This window comes from Nothoprocta perdicaria, unplaced genomic scaffold (assembly GCF_003342845.1).
Source record: "Nothoprocta perdicaria isolate Ctin4 unplaced genomic scaffold, notPer1 scaffold_373, whole genome shotgun sequence".
Taxonomy (NCBI): domain Eukaryota; kingdom Metazoa; phylum Chordata; class Aves; order Tinamiformes; family Tinamidae; genus Nothoprocta; species Nothoprocta perdicaria.
In genome coordinates, this window is record NW_020455614.1 from 159,858 (window position 1) to 180,615 (window position 20,758).

At 37.9% G+C, this 20,758-nt stretch overlaps 1 protein-coding gene across 1 annotated transcript in view; it reads left to right on the forward strand.

The window, feature by feature from the left end:
• PDGFD (platelet derived growth factor D) overlaps positions 1-20,758 on the forward strand; it is a 138,906-nt gene that overhangs the window by 91,249 nt on the left and 26,899 nt on the right. Inside the window, exon 4 of the mRNA XM_026044628.1 lies at positions 18,661-18,720. Coding sequence (XP_025900413.1) covers positions 18,661-18,720 — 60 coding nt within the window. The remainder of the gene's footprint in view (positions 1-18,660; positions 18,721-20,758) is intronic.

Below are 20,758 nucleotides of genomic sequence, written 5' to 3' on the forward strand. Positions count from 1 at the left end.
GAGTTTTGATTACTTGTATATAATAGGCAAAGAGGATATTTTTATAAATACTACCCATATGCAAAGTTCAGTAGTACATAGGATGAAACTTTTCTTAAGTTCTGGCATAAAACTATTTGCTGTGTTTTACTCAAAGTACATCCTCATAAAATCAGCTAAAAGCTTGTCTTTAAAGAGCGACACAATTAATTCCTTTYTAATTAGATAAAACCCAAAATCTTTAATATTCCTTCCTCAATTTAACGTAAACAGAGGATTTGGAAGATTACATATGCCTCGTGTGTGTGTGTGTGTGTGTATATATATATATATATATGCCTTTGGAAGATGTTATAATATTTTAAAAAGCAATATAGACTGCATGTTAAAAGAGACACTGTTCTTCGGTATATCTTGAGACACAGAGCATCTTAGAGTAGCTGTCGTATGGAGAGGACTGCTTTCCATTTAATGAAGATTACTGCAAATCCAGCAATCCTAATTGGCTGCTTAGTTCAGCTCTGGGAAAACCTGTATTTCRCCAGGGTTTGACAAAGAAAGGAAGGTTGTATGATAAACAAGGTAAGTTGTATGACAGGCAAGAGCATTTCTACTCTCCCAATGTYCAGAGCAGCACAAAAATCCTAAAAGATGCAAAACTGGGAGCTAGATAACTAGGTAATAAGGATGCTGACTTAAACCACTGAGAAAGTGTGACTGGATAAGCAGTTTTTCACTGACAGGGTGCAGCAGACTTTGGGATCACCTRCTCCAGGGGTAGTTAATGTTCCTAATTAAAAGAGTCGCTCCGGCATTTGCATTTAACCAGCATCCTCAGGTGAAAAGCCTTGCAGGTGTTGAGGCTAGTGGCTTGCCTTCTGGCAGTCTTTGAATCAGTGGGAGCCAACACTGAAGGATACAACCTGACCTGACTTGAGCTGGCCTGGCCTAGTTCTTAACAGACAGTTTTCCTAGGCTGTATCTGCTCCTAGGTCTGCCCTGGATGGCAGTCTAATGTAGTTATTTTCCTGTCRGACATGTAATGTAACTCTGGAGGCAGAATTTTATGAGTAAGTAAGGCAGTAGTAAATTATAGAGTTAGGATGCTTGGGAAGACTGTTTTTTAAGGAAAGCTAGGTCTTTTTKGAATGTCTGGTGCCTTCAACATGGTTCTTTTGCTGTCAAACTCAGGTTGCTAATAAGGCAGTCCAGATACTTGTAGKATGAGCCTCACTAGAGTTTATATTTAATTGGAAGTCTCCCTGTTTTATATTTCAGTTTCTATTTTAAGTCTGAAATGATACTGATATGGGAGTGAYGAAGAAAAGAAAGTTGCAGGATGAAGAAGAATCACTAGCTTGAGGTCAGAGGATCAGAGGATGCTGCAAGTAGAAGATGGTGACATTAGATCTGGGTTTGCTATGGCAAGTCAAAAATGTAAATCCAGGAACACTAATGAAGCGGTAGCAGTGATAAGGATGAGGCAGGAGAGTTAATGTGGGGAATACAGTCCAAGTGCAAGACAAAAAGTTATTGCAGACAGAGCAAGCTCGTAAGTGAAAGAGGCAGGTCCAGAGAGAGAGAAAGGGCAGCAGCACCCTTCAGTGAAGCCCAAAGGCAGTGATCGGAGAGGCAGAAGAACCAAACACATAAGATCTTGAAAGCTGATGTGGGGCGAGGGGGAAGCAGGGGTAGTGTGTGATTGACATGATACATCATGAAAGATGAGGAAAAAGCAGCAGCCTTTCCAACTTCATGAGGAAGATGACTAAGTATACCTTTTTTAATATAGTGAAGTGAAAGCAATTTCCGTTAGATTGACAAGGGGAGAATGGCAAATAAGCAAACTTCATTCCCAAGGAAACAAAGAGAAGGATTTGTATAAACCGGAGGAACTATGGCAGTGTGATTAGGAAAGAAAGAAGCCAGATGAATCAGATACTTAGACAGGAATCATGAAAAGAGCAAGGACTAAGAGAGGAATGGAAGGCAGGTGTGAATCAGAATGGAAGAAGAGCAAAAGGCCATTTTCACATCAGTGTCTTTYGGCAAGGCCCTTGACTGTGGATCCAAGAAGTAGGGTTGGATTTGGGATGCATCAGAGATGAAAAAGGCATCCTGTGAGGAATTCAGTTCAGGCCAGGGAAATACAGATCTCCAAGCAAGGAAGATACAAAAGCCAGAAGAGAAGCCCATAAGTACACAGTAGTTCCTGGAATCTGTAGACTTCAACTGATAAGACAATTGTTTTAATCAGAAAGGAAAACAGACCTTACTGTCTCTGTTTTCCCAGCTGCAAGCATGAGTGTCTGGCAATTTATTTACTTACTTACTTATTTTGAACAGTATGGTGGAGAATTGACCATTTGTTCTCTTCCTCCTCTGATTTGTTGACAGCTCAGTTAAAGGGTGTCTGCCTTGCAAGGCATTGTCATCAACCTGTCTTAGCATAACAAAATCTGTTGATGTCCAGTTCTATTTTTCTGTTGGAAAAGCTACATCTTTAATCAAATAGTGTTATGCACTATTGGAGAATTTGCCTCAATTTGTGGCAGTGGAGACTCAAGGACATGAAAATGTACTGCCTTATTTTTTCAGCGGATTAATCAAAACATGCATGTTATTTTCAAAACCAGTATCCTGTCCCAGATAATAGGCTCTAACAAGACTTTAAGAGCATTAGTCATTTAGAACAGCTTTAGATTTTGAAGAGCTTCATTTCCTGCTGGCAGTGCTTACCTGCTTTAAGAATTCTTGAGGAAGTCAGTCATCTAAAGAGGAAATTCCTACTTTTTGAAGGTAAGTTAGAGATACAAAGATGAAAACAAACAAACAAAAAACCATTGTGTGATGTACAGGAGGATTATCTATGTTATGCTAAAAAAGGTCAGATTTTAGTTTTGTGGTGTTCTCAAAAGCCTTTGTATAGAAAGTAAGGATAGAGGATAAGGGCTGCAGGAACACTGCAGTTGTTGGCAAGTGCATAACATTGGCAGAATGCTGGATTTATTTATTTATTTTATTAAATGAATGAGTGAACCCCAGGCTTATAGCACCTGGCCATGATCTTGCCACTGTGCTTGTGCTTGACTGAGGGCATGTGTGAAGGTTCATGGTGTGCTGTTTTTCCCTTAAGCTTGAATGTTCATGCTGCTTCCCTGTTTGTAGTCAATTCATAGTCCTTGCATAGCTGGATACTTCAGAATTCCTTCTGTGTGAAAGCTAATCTTTTTACTGTTCTTCAAATGTCACTTAGAGTCAAGGAGGCTCTGTTAAATAAAAATACAGAGTACACTCTACAAATAGATTTCCAGTGAGCCAGAGTTTATGAATCATTGGTCAGGGACAAAATTTCATCTTCAATGAATAGGAAATAAAACCCATCCTAAAACTTGTTGGAAAGATCCTAAATAACCATTGATGATGGAAGAAATAAATCAATGATTCCTAATGATGCAAAGTCTTGTGAATGAGTTGTGGTTAAAATAAAATGGATGAAGGGTATTCTAGACAGTTTTATACTAAACTACTCTGGGCAATTTGATCAGAGCTTTTCAAAAGCTTTTATGGTTTCTTGCCAATCTTAAAATCTTAAATCTTAAATGTTGGACATTTTTTTTCTGTATATTTATAAAGCAATATTCTTAATTAAGTTGGAGCATGCATAGCTAACAGGAAATTAGATAGGCTTTAGCACTGAAAATTGTAATGCTTGAAATCAAAAGCTACATTCACTCTGCCATAATGATAGAGTAACTGTGCCATAACCTGGAAGAGAGTAAAGGCCATCATGTCCTCTGATCAGACTTCAGTATCTATATGACTGTACAGAAAATACTGAGAGCTTGAAAATAATATTTCAACATCGTAATAGGGACAGCCCAATTTAATTCTGGGTACAGCTTGTGTTTGCTTTTCTGAGATATCAGGAATCTTCAAGGATCTAGGAATGATCTTGTAGCTAATTTGTTTGCTTAGAGAGGTGACTCTTATAGGGATATCACAATGACGGGAGGGATATACTGTAGAAGACTGAACATGCCACAACCATCCCATTGGTGTTGCTAGTAGATTCATGGAGCTCTCTGTGCCTATGCGAAAAAGAARGGTTAAATCTAAGCAGTCTCTCAAGTTTATCTGCAAGCTATACCTCAATATATATTAACATGAGATGATTTTACACAGTAAAACTTTGCTTAACAATATGCATTCATCTGCATTACCTCTTGGGTGGAAAAGCGGCCTTTTCTTCAGATTGTTGTCTTAGGCATATAACGCTGGACCTACAAATCCTTGTCCTGCCTTTTAGTTCTACTTGAAATGCATGTGAAGAATGATAGCATGCACAGTGATAAAAATATATTATGAGTTGATCCCTTATTTCTTCACTTTCACTATCTCTTTGATGGTGCTCCAGTGTGTTTTACAGCAAATGTAGCCCTAGCTGATCAATTGGGAGGATTTGCTTATGTAAACAAACAAAAAAGTAGGTCCTGGTGGGTGCTTTGGTGTGGTAAGGTTGGTTTCTTGTTCCAGTGATGGAATCTCTTCCATAATCGATGAGAAAATGGCTTACTGTTCCCTGAATTCATTGTCAGGTTTAATTCTTTATTAACTTCAATGTCTACTGAGTGCTGCAGAAGAGKAAAAAGTCATTCATGCTTTCAGGATTTCTTTTAACTGATATCCAAAGAAAGTGGCTGTTAATTGAAACATGATAGATCTCCAGCCTACCCTTAAAAATGTACTGAAGAAGCTGTGAAAACCCTTCATGACAGGTATTGTTTTGAGTTGACTTTTATGTCAAAATAAGAATTTTATGCCTTCAGTCTTACAGAGAGGTGTAGGCTCAACTCCCAGTTTTGTATAATACCAGTGTCATCTATTTGACCTTGTGTCAACATGATCTTATAAAGATTGTTGTATTCTAGCCTAGGTTTGCRTAGCAGGGTCTGTTGCAAATGTAGAACTGTGCAACGTGCTTTTGTCATTCTTGGCAAGCCATAAAAAACAATGCATTGTATGTTATGTGTGTTTAATTGCTTACAGAATTAATCTTTGCCTTGTTTGTTGCRACAGCTGTAATCATTGGAAAATGCTTACAGCCCTGGAACAAACAATCCTGATTGTTTTAAGATTTCCAAACCTAAATTTAGGGAGGGATGTAGTTTTTTTTGTTCAGTAATGTGTAATGCAGCCAAAAATAGAAACTGAAAATTTCAAGATGATGTTAGGTCATATAGTTCATTTTTCTCCAATTACAGGATTTTTTTGTGTTTTAATTTACTGTTTGTTCATGTAGCATCATTTTTAAACATGACAAGTATAGGAACATATCTCCTGGGAGATTAAACCATAGACTAATAAATCACTATCAGAAGCTGCTTTTTCTTTAGTAGTTAGTCTTAATTTTCCCCTTTTTAATGCCATACCATTGCATATAATGATATTTCTTCCTAATCTATGATAAAGAAATCTTTTGTTGTTGTTCTGGGTGTTTGTCTCCTTCAGATACTTGTAGAGTGCTTCCACACTTCTTTGTTTATTGCTTAATCAAGCAATAATGYCCATATTTAATTTTTAATCACTGAAAAAAAATCTGGCTATCCAATACTCACACATTTTTTGATGTTCTTTACAAAATATTCACAAAGTTTTCAAGCTTTTTACAGTGTCTTTGTGGTATTGAAGGGAACTGAATCTGATGATCAAGTGTCCTTGAGACTGTGTGTGGATAGAGAATTTTCTGCCTGTTCATATTGTACAGGCTGTAGACTTGGGCAGGTCTATACAACAGCAGGAAGTTTATTGGCTGTAGCACCATAAATTTTTCTTTTCTTTTTTTTTTTTTTTTTTTTTTTCCCATGTCAGCTCAGTGCTTATAGGTTTTAAAGATTCCTAGGTTGTTCCTCCTATTCAACATGTACATTTTGAGCATACTATAGGTTGCATTTTTCTAGTGCACCTTTCTCCTTATTGGAGTCTGATCGTATTTGTGGTGATTGCATGTCATCAGCAAAGACAACATGAGGCCTTCTCTATGCCTTCTCATGGCCTTGCGTTTCTCTGTTTCCGAGGAGCACCACAGTCCTGGGTAACGTGCCACAGGATTAACTTGCAAGAGGAGTTGTAGAAGTTCACTGTGTTGTTGGTATTGGCCACCTGGGATTCTGTACTGGCACATGGACTGCGGTGCCAAGYTGAGATTGCTGAAGAAAGGGGTTTCTCTGCCACACTGCTTCATTTGGATGCTTTTCCTTTCTGTGCTTGCCAGACTTACCCGAGATGCCCTTTAGTTTAGGAAATTTTATGAATGCAAGATGGAAAACAGCATTACAAAGCAGGAAGGTGAAATAGCAGAGCTCAGTTCTAGATCGTGATGAGACATAGAATTTCTCCTTCTTCCTCTGAGCTAGTCYGATGGGCGGGAAGAGGCCTGTAGCCTTTGTCCTCCCTCTCCATCTCCTTGGGTTGCATCAGAACTGGAACTCGTGGGATGCCTGTCCTTCCTTTTAACAGTTTTTATTCTTAATCTGAGTCACTGCTGTTCCAGGCTTATGTAATCAAAGAAAGTCTTGCCTCTGCGCTGGAGAAGTCTGTACCCTTGCAAGCCTGTACTCTTCTTTACTCAGCAATTTGCTTCTGACGGAGTGACCTTCGTGCTGTACACCGTATTTTCAGATATAATGACAGTGCTCTATAAATCTGGTTTGTATTTTCTGTGAATAATTCTTTATTAAATTTACAGCTTCTGTTTTGCTTTGAACACATATGGATTACCATAATAATAATCATAATAATACAGACAACAGATATATTATGGAGCATTTCTCTTTTCCCCTTACACAAGCATATTCATACTCATCTTCCATTAGTAGCAGGGTTTCTGCCACCTTAGAGTTGATAGGATAAAACTTATTAGCACAAAAGCTGGCTGCATGATATTGTTCTTGCATAAAATAAGCCTCTGCCTGGTGATGAGCTCTGTTCTAGTGGATCTCCTCAAAACCCCTCCTCAAATTCAGTGTTTTGTTCTTTATCAGAGTTTTTTTTAAGACCTGCACTTTTTGCATCTTGTCAGCCTATTTTCAGTAGAACCAAATGCCCTTTATTTATTTATTTATTTATTTATTTATTTATTGTGATCCTTGAAAACAAGATTATTTCATTTTCATAATTTTTGTTTGGGGAAATATTTGAAATGTGTACACTGACCTTTTGTAGCAGGCAAAACTTATTTTCCAGTCTTTGTGCTCTTAAGCTGCAGGTGCCCTTTTTAATTAATGCTTCTTATCTTGTTTACTACAGAAATATTTATTTTGACCTATATTGGTGTTCTTGTATCTTTCTCAGATTATATGTGGTAAAAAATGCTGCGGCAGTGGGAATTTCTCTAAAACTGAGGGTCCTGATTGCATATTCTTGATTCCACAGACTTTTTAAGCCCAGCTGCTAGTCATACAATGACTAAATATCAAAATACAGYAATGCAGTTGTTTGCACTGTTAGGTTTTTATCACTTTCCTGCTTTGATTTTGACTGGTAAGGGTGAGTATGCACCTGGAGCTATTTCCAGTATGCAGATTTTTGGGACCATTCTGTTTTGCAGGATGCCAGTTGTGTCTTACATGCAGTATGCCATGTCTGGATTGGTCATTTTATTTGCTAATACCGACATAGCCCAGAAGTTCTTACACAGAAACTCGTGTTTTGATTCTTCATATGCATTGTGTTAGTGCTGGAAAACGCTGAGGATGTAAACATGCTAAGGAAAACGTTGCTATCTCTAGCAGTAAACAGAACTTGTGGATGCTGTGTAAGTATTAGCCCCGACACCAAATAGAAAGCAATTGCTGTTTTAAAATGAGGTGAAACTCTTGCACCTGAATAGAAATTAGCCATCTAAATTCAGGGGCCCTCCAAATGGTCGTTGTAATATGTGGCCATRTTAGTTCAGAGCCTCCTGTCCTCTAGACATGCGTAATGCAAACAAGKCCCTCTTTGCTCATGGCCCTCATGGCAGCCGAAGAGCCTGGATATACCAATTGTGTTCTCTTTCAGGCCTGTATCCCTTTTCTGCATTCTCATGAGTTTATTTAGAAAATTTGGAATTATGAAGCTTTGATGAAAGAAAAATAATAAAAAAAACAGTTGGGACACATAATTGAAGAGAACATAAAATAGGACACTGCTCTTTTTATATGCAACTTATTCTAAAGTAAACACTTTCCCCGTGCAGCAACTTTCTGGTCCATTAAGAAATAGATTAAAAGCAGGAAAGTTGTTGTACTGTAAGCACCTCAAATCTGGAGGAGATGGTGGTTTTCTGATGCTGCAGTGTCTGTTTAAGAGAGTTTGCCCTCCCAACAGAGACGGATGAAGGGTCAGGAAGACTGCATTAAAGCCAACAGGAAAGAAGAAAAAAAAAAAGCTCTGTTGTTCAGGAAAGACTCACCGAGTTCTTGAACCACAGAGCAAAGTGTTTCTTCCTAGGGGTGCAAGAGCACTTCTCACATATTTTCTTTCCCTAAGTATGTGTTGCTGACAGATGTCGAAAGTACCTGTGCGACAKCCTAGCCTGCCCAGACTAGCCTAGCAAGGATGTTACAGTGTGAGTTTCATGCCAGTTTAGCACTTAAATAAACAGGAYATAACGCTCCCTCTTGCACTTCCATTGATACTGGTATCACAACTAGACAGATGGAAAATAACTACATGTGCCTGTTCTGTAGGYACTACCTGTCTTTAGTTTCTAGATAAGACGCTTCTAGCATGAGCACATGAGAACCCATGAGAACCAGATAAAGATGCTCAGATGTTTCCTCACCACTGAGGACGTGTCCCCACCTCTGCTTGCCTCTCCGGGGAGCACAGTGAGGTGTCGAGACGCGAGATGGTGCCTTGGTCCTCTTGCAGCCTCCCCCTGTCGCCCCATAGTGCCGTCCCTGGGTCTGCAGGCCCATCCCTGCTGTGCTGTGCCAYTGCATCCCATTGTGGATTACCATCATGTTTTTCACCTATTCTTAGTCCAGGCTCTTGGCCTTGGTTATGTGTGCCATCCAGTGCGCTCTCTGGTTCTGATCCTATTTTTCTCCATTTACATTCTTCTAAATTAAGACTCATTTTTCTTTCGTGCCCCTACTTCTGGCCTCTGATAGCCTAACATATTTCGTTGTATAAAATAGTATTTACAGCTTTTTTTTTTCCCCAGCTTCAACTCCTCTGACATTTTTSAGGTCATAAGTATAAATCTGAAGTAAATAGTTCCTCTTGATTTTCATCCCTTAGGCTATTGCAATTTTATAGCCATCCTCAATCTATTCAGTTATGCTAGTATTTAATTTGAATTTAAATAAAATGTATCATGATTCTGATCCAGTATGTACCTTGCTGTCCCTGAGATCGCAATTGCATTTCAGTGTGTAGAAGGATTTCCCAAGATTGTTTTTTGGTAAGAGGATACAACAGTTGTTAAGGTGGTTAAGATAGATTGTCCAGAAAAAAAGGTGGAAAAGTTAAAAGGCTTTCTTTTTACTTAGTCTTCATTCCTAATGTTGCCTACAGCTGATGGTTTTAAGAACAGCACATAAAAGAAATTACAAGTGTGACTCTTTAAGGTAATTATGTTTAGCTCAAACAGAAATGGCATTTTGTGGGAACAGAGCTGGTACTGTCAGTTCAGTGTGAATAGTTTTCCTTACTCAACTATTAGACTAAGCTCAAGTTAAAAGAAATTCCAGATAAGCAGTAATCTTTGCTCCTTGCAGCTTTTGATCCCATCAGAAAATTTAAAAAAGCTAGTAGTGGTGTGTACTTAAGAGATTATAATTTCTCTCTCTCTCTTTCTCTCTCTCTCTCTCTTTTTTTTTTCTTTTTTTTTTTTTTTTATGACTAGCTTCCTAGAAAGTTTATGTAGCAGCCTTTTTTCAGTTGTCCTTAAAAACTCAGTGCCTCCCAGTCAAAGCAGGGGGGTGAACAAATTGTTTTGCTTTGCATTATCTGTGGAACAGGACACATGCTCCTGCTGCATGCTCAGTAAGAGCGGAATTAAACGGCATCCTCCAGGAGCRAGCTGAAAAACAAATGGAACCTTCRTAAGAAATCAATAGGCTGGGACTGMTGCTAGGACAGCTAATGTCCCTTACCGGTACCTTTTCATATTGTGTCCTTGGCTTTAAAATTAAATTTGCTTAGCTTCCATTAGAGTGTTTTTGCTCTTATTATTCCTCCTTGTTTCTCCCAAATCTCATCTGAAAATTTGAATGTGCACTTAGCATATCATTGTAACAGAACCACAGAAAAATTGGAATATTAAATTAGACTGTATTTGTAAATGAGTATTTTCCACTGACTATAGAATGTGTTTACATGTATAAACAAAGGTAGAAATTCAAGCAGTAGGCAGACAAAATAAAAAGCTGTCTCCTACGAGGTTACCTTCCATTAATATTTTTCCTTCTAGCCATCTTATTAGATCCATTCCGTATATCCCCTTTATAATGAGTCATGTCGGCAAAGAGGAACCAAAATAACCAGCCGTCGCTTCCTTCTGTTAATTCTGAAGGACTTTTTTGCCCACCTGGATGCTGCAGGGCAAGTGAAGTGTCAGCCCTTTTTGATTTTGCTCAGAGCAGATGCTCCTATTGTGAGGATGGCCGCTTCCAAAGTCCACCAAGACTGATGTTCACCAAAGTCCTCTCAAGGGCATTGGATTCCAAATCAAGGACGAGTTTCAGGTTCCAGGGTCACTCCCTTTGAGCAGGAATTGCTAAATCATGGGTCACCATGAGGGAGTCGAGGAGTTGCCAGCAAGCAGCTTCAGTGGGCAGAGATGGGGTCCTGAGCCATGGCCCTGAGATGACCAAGGAGATAGGACACCTTCAGCACYTCCACTGCTGCAGGGAGATGGGCCTGCAGGGAAGATTCACCTCAGCAAGGGTCTCTTTGGCAATAATAATAATAATATGAAGGGAACAGTGAGCAGCCACAGTCTTAATGTTCCTTGGTTGCATCGCTTAAGTGAGCTAATGTGAACCAGGGCTCCTGTGGAAACACCTAATGTGCTAATGGTACAGATGCTTACCGTTACTGTGCATAAGCAAACACAGATGCTTATATGGTACTTGTCATGAGAGAAGGTATGGGTAGATAGAAGCAGGAGATAGAAAGGTACAGGTATAGGTATATATATAAATAAATATATAAAAGTATAAATAAATATAAATATAAAAAAAATCACATCGGTGTTTCAAAGGTGTTCATGCCAGCTTGGAGTGATAGTCTGAAAGGAAAATGCTGTATAGCAAATCTAACTGGCCTTAGAGGAGCATCTACAGCGCCACAGAAGACATGATTACTTATCCTGAAGGAGATGGCAGTTTGTAACAAAACCACAGGGCACTCAAAGGAGAGCCAGCCACTGGAATGAAAGGGAGCATCAGACCAGAGATCAGTCACCAACAGGAGATCCTCAAGGGTCAGTCTCACAGCTCATTTTATTTCCAGCTTTTCTAGAAACCACAGCCTATAGCAAAACCTGCCAGAGTAGCTTTTTAATGAATTCTGCAGTGCACACAGAGCTGAAGTGCATTGCCCATGGATGGGTCAGTCAAAATATCACAGAAGAATTGCATGACCTTGAAAGCTAGAAAATTGAGTTGGAATTAAATGCAATAGCCCAAAGAAAGGGATCACTCACCTAGAGCTTAGTAACAAAACATTTTCTGAGAAGTAGATCTCACCAGTCAGCAAAGAGGGGAGAAGGCAGCTCCGGGTATGTTAGAAATTATCAATCAGGCACTAGTTATATCTTTTTAGGAAGGCTGTGAAGTTTTGGTGTCCATAGTATATTGTAGCTGCATCTTTTTTGAATTTGGTTCATCTACAGGAACATCGACAGGATAGTAGGGAAAAGAATGTTTCTTGAATACTAAGACAACTTGACCCACTTAGTGTAATAGAGTACAAGTTGAGAGGAGATAGAGCATCTCTTCACAGATACTGTGAGAAGCAAGTGGAGGAGAGGAAGGAAGGGAAAAAGATGGTACTTACATAAGTGCAAAAAGATAAATTTAGCCCGGAAACAGCCATCCAATMTGAGCAATTTTGAGAGCAAAGAAAACCTAAGTAAATTCAAAATGGACAGAGAGCTGTTTATGATGTTGGCCTAAAATAGTCAGGGTGCTGGAACTGATGACCTGGAAGATCCTTTCAAGCTGTGTGTCCCTGTGTTTAAATTCAGAGCTGAAATCTACCATTCAGGTAAAAATGGTAAGAGGGAKGATTGCATAGTATTTATAATGAATGTTAGTTGATTTATACTTTGTTTTCAGTTGCTTAACTGCAGTACACACCAGAGTAGCTATTAGCAAACAAAAGCCTTATACATGGAGCTAAGAACAAGCTTCCCTGATAAACAGAAAAATTACAGCTAATGGACACTCTGCACAGCATGCCAGTAGAGTCGTGTGTGCTCCCTCATGAGCTTCTGCATCAGATGGTGAGCTCACAGGCRGCTTAATGTTACATGACATCCGATTTTTAAAGGCACAGCTATTGTCTTATTTGGGCAAACATGCTCTGACCTTTTAGAGAGATCATTTAAATGTCAGTGCCTTTATTTCTTTCATAATATGCACCTAACAATACACACTTCCAAAACTAGGCAAAGGAGGAAGAGCAGTATTGGCCAAGCAAAAATTTTCTTCATATTTTTTTCTGTTTCAATTTTACTTTGACTTTTGATAATAAAATATTTCAAATTGCAGTTAACTTGAATGATTATGACAACTTTGAGCTTTTGAAATTTTAAGTACTCTGTGCTTCTTTTTCAGCTATGATCAGTAAATATGTCAGAACATATCAAGCGTGATTTTATATGTCATTTTGCACTAGTATTAACTTAGTTATAACTGATAATAAGGTTGTAGCTGATAATAAGGTTGTAGATATATAACTGATAATAATATAACTGATATATAATAATATAACTGATAATAAGGTTGTAGATAATAAGGTTGTATGTAGTGGCAACCAAGCTTCAGAAACTCACTTTATGTCTTTTTCTCCATAGCAAGAACCATGCTATCACATTTGGGACCAGGCACTCTTTGGTGCTATCTGACCTTTCGGTACTGACTGCAGAGTAGTGGTGTCTTACATGCTCTGTCTTTAGAAGATTATGCTAAAAGTAGAAAGAAACATTCAATATAGTTTAAGTTATTTGTTCACTTCTTGTCTGTTCCAGTTATAGTTACCCTCAGTGGTAAAATATAATCTTACTCTCAGTTTCAATGTTACTGCCTTCAGATTATAGCTGCCTGATTTTTTCAATGCTTTGCATTGCTAAATAAGAGAACARGTTAACATTGGTAATCGCATCTTGTAGCTAACTGCAGTTTGTTACGTGGAGGGACGAGATTAATTTACCTAGCTCTTTTGAAAGATAGTAGCCTCCATTCAGTTTTTCATTGCAAAGCATAATTTCCAGATTACCGGTAAATCATTATTGTATTCTTTACACATTCACCATCTTTTATTCTAAAGGCTGATGACCAGAAATTACCATTTTAGCATTTTAGCACTTCCTGTAGATGAGAAAAATGCAATGYCTCAGTTTCTAGTGAGTAGCCTGCAGTAAGGCTGGTGTATTTTAATATCCTTATAGTATCTGGTAATAAAATCTATGCTGACAAGAAAGCGAAGCCTAGCAATATAATGGATTGAAAGTGTGGTGAGAGAGGTATTTTAGAGGATACATCTCTATCTTTTTATTTATCTTTAGGAACATAAATCAGACTATACAAAAATATTGCATGAGAAATTACAATGAATCAGTAGAAGTGTTCTGCTTGTTTTTGAATGGAAAGACTTTTCTTTTGTCTATTACATGACCTAATGCTGTTACTGCTATGCAATGTGTTTTGAGCTTGGGTTTTATTTGCTTAAAATATCTATCATTTTCTATATAAGATATATCTGCAAGCTCAACTTCCAGAAAAAGTATTGGTACTAAGCCTTATTACGTGGAAAAAAGAAAAGAAAAATCTTATGCCCCATTAAAGTAACTTGATATAACAAGTACTATTATAAGTTTATCTGATTATCACCTGCCTGTGGGCAGACAGGTGGTTTTCTTTGCCTTGCTCTGAGTGCAATAGATGCATGTTCAATATTGTTCAAAAATGTTCGTGAACTTTATTAATTTAAATATTAGGATAATCTCATCTCCTTTTCTTAAAGTTACAAATTACCTTACAGGTCTTCCTTTAAGGTAAAGACTTCCTAGCCTTTAAATCCTGTGTTCTAGTGAGAGGTGCATTTTTTTTCTGCTTCCATTGCAATGTCCTATGGAGAAGGCAGCTTCTTCAGGAGAGGACGTTATTAAACAGGCAGGCCATCCCCATCAGCCTAGGATGCTCTCTGAGATGTTTTTGATCACAACTCCTTTGTGAACCTTACCTTATCCTTCAAGCTGAAAATATCACCTCAACTTTTATTAGCTRTAGTTTATATTTGTTTTGGCAAATATTTTTTTTTTTACCTAAGCTAATGCTGTTTACTTTGGGACTTGTGTATTAGGTGGAGTTGAGGGAAGCATATGCAGTGTATAGGASTTTTTTTCATTCAGTGAAAAAGGTATGTGCTGCATAGACACAAAAGGCTCCAGATACATGGAGGTCTCTTCCCTGTGGTAGTTTCTGTCTATCCTATCTATTCTGTCTATGATAGATGTCAAGCATGGAGATGAAAAAAAAAAAATGGATTGGAATGTGCAAAAAAGCAGGAATTACAGAAATAGTAGAAAATGTTTCTTGCTCTTGACTTGCGAACCAGGCAGTATTTCAGCTTTGCTGAAAGAGACTGATATACTTTGCTGGATTCATATTACAGTGGAGTGAGCCTGGGACATTTTTCTCAAACTGGAGATCCCAGCTTCATCCCTGATGTCTCTTCAACAGCTCCAGCACCGGCTGCTCTCCCTGTGCTCACTGACACTGCCAACCACATGGTGACTTGGGTCTGGTAGAGAAGGTGTTGCTACAGGTTGTGGARATGTGGGCTGTAAACCCTCTTCAGCCAGCTCTATCTCTGTTTTTCAATTTGCATTGAAGAAAGCAGAGATTCTGCTTTATGATTTCCACTTGTGAAAGCCCTTGGTGAAACAAAGAGTATTCCCCATGACTCCTTCTTGCTTATCTGATGTCATTGGCCAGAGACAGGGTGTGGGCAAAGTCAGTCTGTGAAGGAAAGAATGGCTTATCTTTGTCTGAAACACAGCCACCAACAATACATCAGTGCCCATACATATTTAGCCCTGAGGAATGATTCAGAGTTTGTCTGACTGAGCTGTAATTTTGAAAGCTGAGATATGGAAATAGTTTTTTTTTTTTCTCAGTAAAAATAGCAGCTATCAGAAGATGATTGGTAGCCCTGTGGCTTTACTTGTATTTTTGCAGCTTGTAGAACAGCTAATGTGATGCTTTGCTGAAGTCTCAAGTAAAGTATTGTTAGCATGACAGTCATATAGAAATAAAACCACTGTTGTCAGAATGATATAGACAAGTTATTGCCACTCTATTTGCCTAGTCCACAGCTGAAAAGAATATAAAACGCTTGTTTTAACTTAATCTTTTAATGCCATTTTAAGTAACAAAGAAAACAATAGCTTTGGTCATGTGCAAGTCTACATAGGCAAGGTAGTATGAAATCAATAGAGAGTATTGAAAATAGATGTGTCCTTCAGGTTCCCTTAGAGACAATGGTGAGAAAGAAGAGGGATTTGAAATGATAAGAACCACTTTGATATCATTACTTGAAATAGCTGCGAGCAGAAGCCATAGATAATAATAATCTTCAAACTGTAGAGGTTGAAAGCTCTGAAAAGCCAAGAATGATTGCAGCTTCCTTAAGTGATGGTGGAACAAAGCCATCTAGTCATGAATAGTTTATGCAGATGAAATATAATCACAGAATAGAGTAAAAATGTACAGTCATCAGGTTTGAGATCCAAGAAGCAGGTGGTACACATATCTAACTCAGGGTTTTGGAGTGATTCCCTGGCATCAGGCATCTCAAAGAATCATAGACTAAAGAAACAGTTTTGATGTCTACAATTAGATAACACAAGGGGACCGTCACTTCAAACACAAAATTATTCCTGTCTGCATTCTTCTCCAGACATTCAATGAAGCAGATTGTCTCTGTTTCAAAATAATGCTTCAGAACTCAGTACCACTTTTATTTTTTTTCTTTCTTTCTGGAAGTGCTAAATGGAAGTTAATGACAGAAAACTATTTCCAAGTTTTGTGACTGGCAGCTGTTTCCAGCTCRTCCATGAGCATTTTAAATCCATTTGTATGTGCTTTAAAGTGTGACTTATGTGGAACTGGGCAAAGACGTTTACAGTGAATGGGGCCATGGTAGACAGCTGATAACATTTTGTTTCTGTATTCTTGGAAGAAAATGGTCACTCTAATAACATTTTAATAGCTCTGCAGTTTTGTTTTTAGTTAGTGACACTGTAGTTTGATGGCCAACTTATGCTTACCACAAGTACTAAAGAAATAACTAAAGCTTTGATATCTCAAATTTGAAGTAAAGTAGCATTTTAAGGAAGAAGAGACAGAAACAAGATTGAATAAACAATCTTGTGATTTTTAGGAGATTTATATAGTTATCTATAGGCAATTAATAGTTTTGCTGTAACCACTTAAATGAAGTTTAAATTTGAAACCAGCTGTGTTTCTTCTTGACTAAGGGTGAAATTTACTGATGGACTAGCAGATTATTCAAGCAGTTTTATCATTTGCATTAATAAGAAGTAATTGAAGACATATTTATACATAGAATCCAACAAAGTACCAACACCAGAGAGCACCATTCCCTTTTAGATTGACAGCTTAAAAATTCACAGCAGATTTTTACTCAGTGTAAAATAGTGAGCCCAGGCATTGAACCCTAACTTTTAAGTATTTCCATTATGAAATTCAGTTATAAGAAATGAAAATATTGATATGTGGCTTCTCCCATGCAGCTTTTTGACCTTCATACTCACGTTGATCATTCTATATTGCTGCTTTTTTGTTCGTTTGTTTTCATTTTTCATAGTTTAATTGTTCCAATTGGAAATCAGCAAAACAAAAGACAGAAATGTTTAATTCATTTTTTTAAGTAATGATTGCTCATTGTTGGTTAGGGAAGTAGCCTTTGATTCATCTGACCAACTGTCAAAATCCAAAATTTTAACAGCTGTATATAAGCTCCTCACTCCAGGCTCCCTTTATAAGCAATGTAAAGGAAAAATGTGTTTTTAGGATGCAGTTCACCAAAATTAGACCTCTAGACTGCTTAAATAAATTAAACTCTAAATATTCTAGTTTCAGTTGACTGTAAATGGAATATAGCTTGACTAGATTAGATGTCTTCTTTGTAAATATCTAAAAGTAGATGAGATGAATCCTATCCCTTTCATCATCAGGGGGTGATTTCACAATCCCTATCCCATCATCATCAGGGTAGGGAGGTGATCCTACCTCTCTACTCTGCCTGTTGAGGCCACATCTGGAGTTCTGGCCCAGTGCTGGGCTCCCCAGCATGAGAAGGATATAGATTTACTGGCATTAAGTCCAGTGAAGAGCCACTAAGTGATTTAAGGACAGAAGCAACTCCAATTTGAGGAGAGGCTGAGAGAGATGAGGAAGTTCAGCTTAGATAAGGGAAGGCTTATGTGGGAGACCTTATAAATATGCATAAATATCTGCTGGAATGGTGTAAAGAGTATGGGGACAGACTCTCCTTAGTGGTACCTCGTGACAGAATGAGAAACAGTGGGCACAAACTGGAGCATAAGAGATTTCATTTGAACATAAGAGAACATTTTTTCAAGGTAGTGGTGGTTGAACACTAAATWGGTCTGCCCAAAGAAGTGGTGGAGTCTCCATTCTTGGAGCTACTGAAAACCCAAACATACATGGTCCTGAGAAACATGCTCTAGGTGCCATGCTTGAGATGAGTATTGGGCCAGCTGACTTCCATGGTCACCTACAAYGCCAGCTGTTCTGTAATTCTATGAAATTAAAGATAGATGCTGGGAGTGAGTGCATGTGCTTATCAGACACCTAATACAAATGTATTGTTGCTACCTTTCGGCGCAAAGAAGATGGCACCATTCAGCACTCTGCACAGATGAGCGAGTTCAGTACATCACAAACACTATGAACAGCACAGTTGTGTTAGAACTACATTTCAAACAGATTAGATTACCCTGCTTCTCACCATGGCTAAGTAGTTCTTGGTTATTAGTATGCCTACATTGTCTCTAGAGTGAGTCAAGTTGGGTAACTTCACAGTTACTGTAGACATAGAGAGATGGTGTTTAATATTTGGGTCAGAAGACAAATATAATGTTATACAAAGTACTATACAGCTTATTAAAAATACTAATAACAACATCCTTGCCCCAACAAGCTTGCCAGGACCTAGTTTATAAAGAATGAAAAGGGACAAAAATAAAGACTAACATTATCCGAAGAAAGGAGTAAATAATGGCACATAGTAAGGGCTGTTTGTGTGGAAGAAGCTTAAAAAAAAAGATACAGAATGCTAGACATTTTTTAGGTTCTATATTTAATTTAGGACATTGCCTTAATGGTGATTTTTCCTATGGGTTTTTCCTCTTAGGATGATTTCCAGCACGCAGCCTCAGAAACCAACTGGGAGTCAGTCACAAGCTCTGTCTCAGTAAGTAGTTTCTTACTATTTTGCCCATAAATTAGTTGATGAGATGGCTTCAGTTCACTGTAAAGGAACTTGTACAGAGGAACCATGTATTCTACATATATTCAGGCAGAGGATAAAATAAGAAGTGTTTATCCACTCATCCTAGGCTCGGATAGGAGTTTTTAAAAGAAGAGATTTAGGTTATGCCAGCAGCTGTTGTAACCATATGAGATAGCTATCTCATACAGTTATCACACCATTGGGAAACATTTTTTACTTTCAAACTCATCTTGACAAGAAGAAAACACAAGATAGGAACTCCTTAAGATTTGAAATTATGAAATGTCTTGACCTAAATGGAGGAGTATAGGAAACTGGTAGGAGAATGAATATATCTTTTCATTGTCTATATTGGAAGGTTTTGTTTGTTTTTACTGTTTGCAATGAAATACTGCATTTTAAGTCTCCATATTAAGCAATGAAATGTGCCATAAAAAAAAAAAAAAAAAAAAAAAGGAAGGTAGTTAATAATCCTTTCTCTTCATTACATTTTATCTTTCATTGACCAAAAATCTGACCCCCACTACATCTCTCAAGTTAAATTCTAGGCCCACATTGTGGGGAATGGCAATGCAGCATCAGGCTTAATAATAATAGCTGGTCCTGTACTCTGCGGGCTACCGGCTGATCAACACCATGCTAAGAGCTGATTGCTCCTCTTCTGTAGAGGAAGGATAAATGCTCAAAGCACCATTGGCAAGCAAAAGTGATGCTTCAGACATTCATAGAAGATGATTTAGTGATGGCACTTTTGTTACAGAACTTGCCAGTGGAGTAGCAGTAAATAAAATGTGGGTAAATTCTTCTGAATGGTGCTCCAGGCCAGGCAGAGAATAGAGAGAAAATTCTGGATTGTTGAAATCAGAAGAGGTTAAGCCAGTCCTACCTTGACTTTGCAGCTGGTACTTGCTCTTCATGATAGAATTTGCTGACAGCCTTGAATTAATTGAGCTGAAAGTTCTGAGTAGTAATGTTGGCAGGACTAAGATCCACTTGATGTGCCAAGCAAGAGATACTAAGAGACTGTCTTGCTGAAAGACATAAACACATTTTTCATTCTAACATGTCTTAACAAAGTGAGTGCTTTTTTTTTTCCTGATAGAGTATTTTGTTTAAAAATATGGTATGCTGATGTTTTAAAGTGTAAACTGAATGCTCCCTCATCAGGTAGCTATGAAAATGAGATCAACATGTAAAAGCCATATTTAATTATCCTTAACATCGTGAGGCGCCCAGTGCAACAAACAGTAATCCATATTCTTTTCATATTGAAGGAAGAACCTGAATTATTTTATCTTTTACATCTAGTAATTTTCTGAAAAGTTCTTCATGTGTAAGAGGTTCAGTTCAGGTATTACAAGTAGAAAGCTGGTGCTGAAGGTCACACAGAAATCTACAGCTGAATCAGAACCCCATTTTTTTTTTATTTTTTGCACACCATTCTTCTTCTAATAAGGAAAATGTTCCTTGCAGCCAGCATTCATTGCAGCCAGGGATTAAGTATCACTAGCTTTTTTTTATCCTTAAGGAAAATATAGTATAGAGGTTGAGTTATATCTCCAAAGCCACCAAGGAAAAAAACTCTTGAGAGCATCTAAATTCTTCTGAAAGAAAAAGTTTGTAGATTTGGTCTTCCGTGGTAGAAAGAACAAACTTAGATCTGTCAGTTACTGCCAAACTGGCATATTTTTCTGCTGATACTGTGTTAGCATGACAATTCTAAGTTTTGTCCCTCCAACCTGCAGGCAACCCAAAGACTTATTTTAGGATCTGAATACATTACAAGCCAGAAAGAAAATTTGAGGGCAAGCAAATGGATTCTTGCTTGCTTGAGGTCATATCACAGAACCATATTTCTTGTTTTAATTCAGAAGTCTGATAACAATACTTCTGTCCTTAATCCAGGATGACAAACACAAAGAAAAGCTAACAAAATTCCCTCCTTATTAGGTCAGTTTGCATTATTTCCAAAGTAACATGATGATGAAACTATATTACA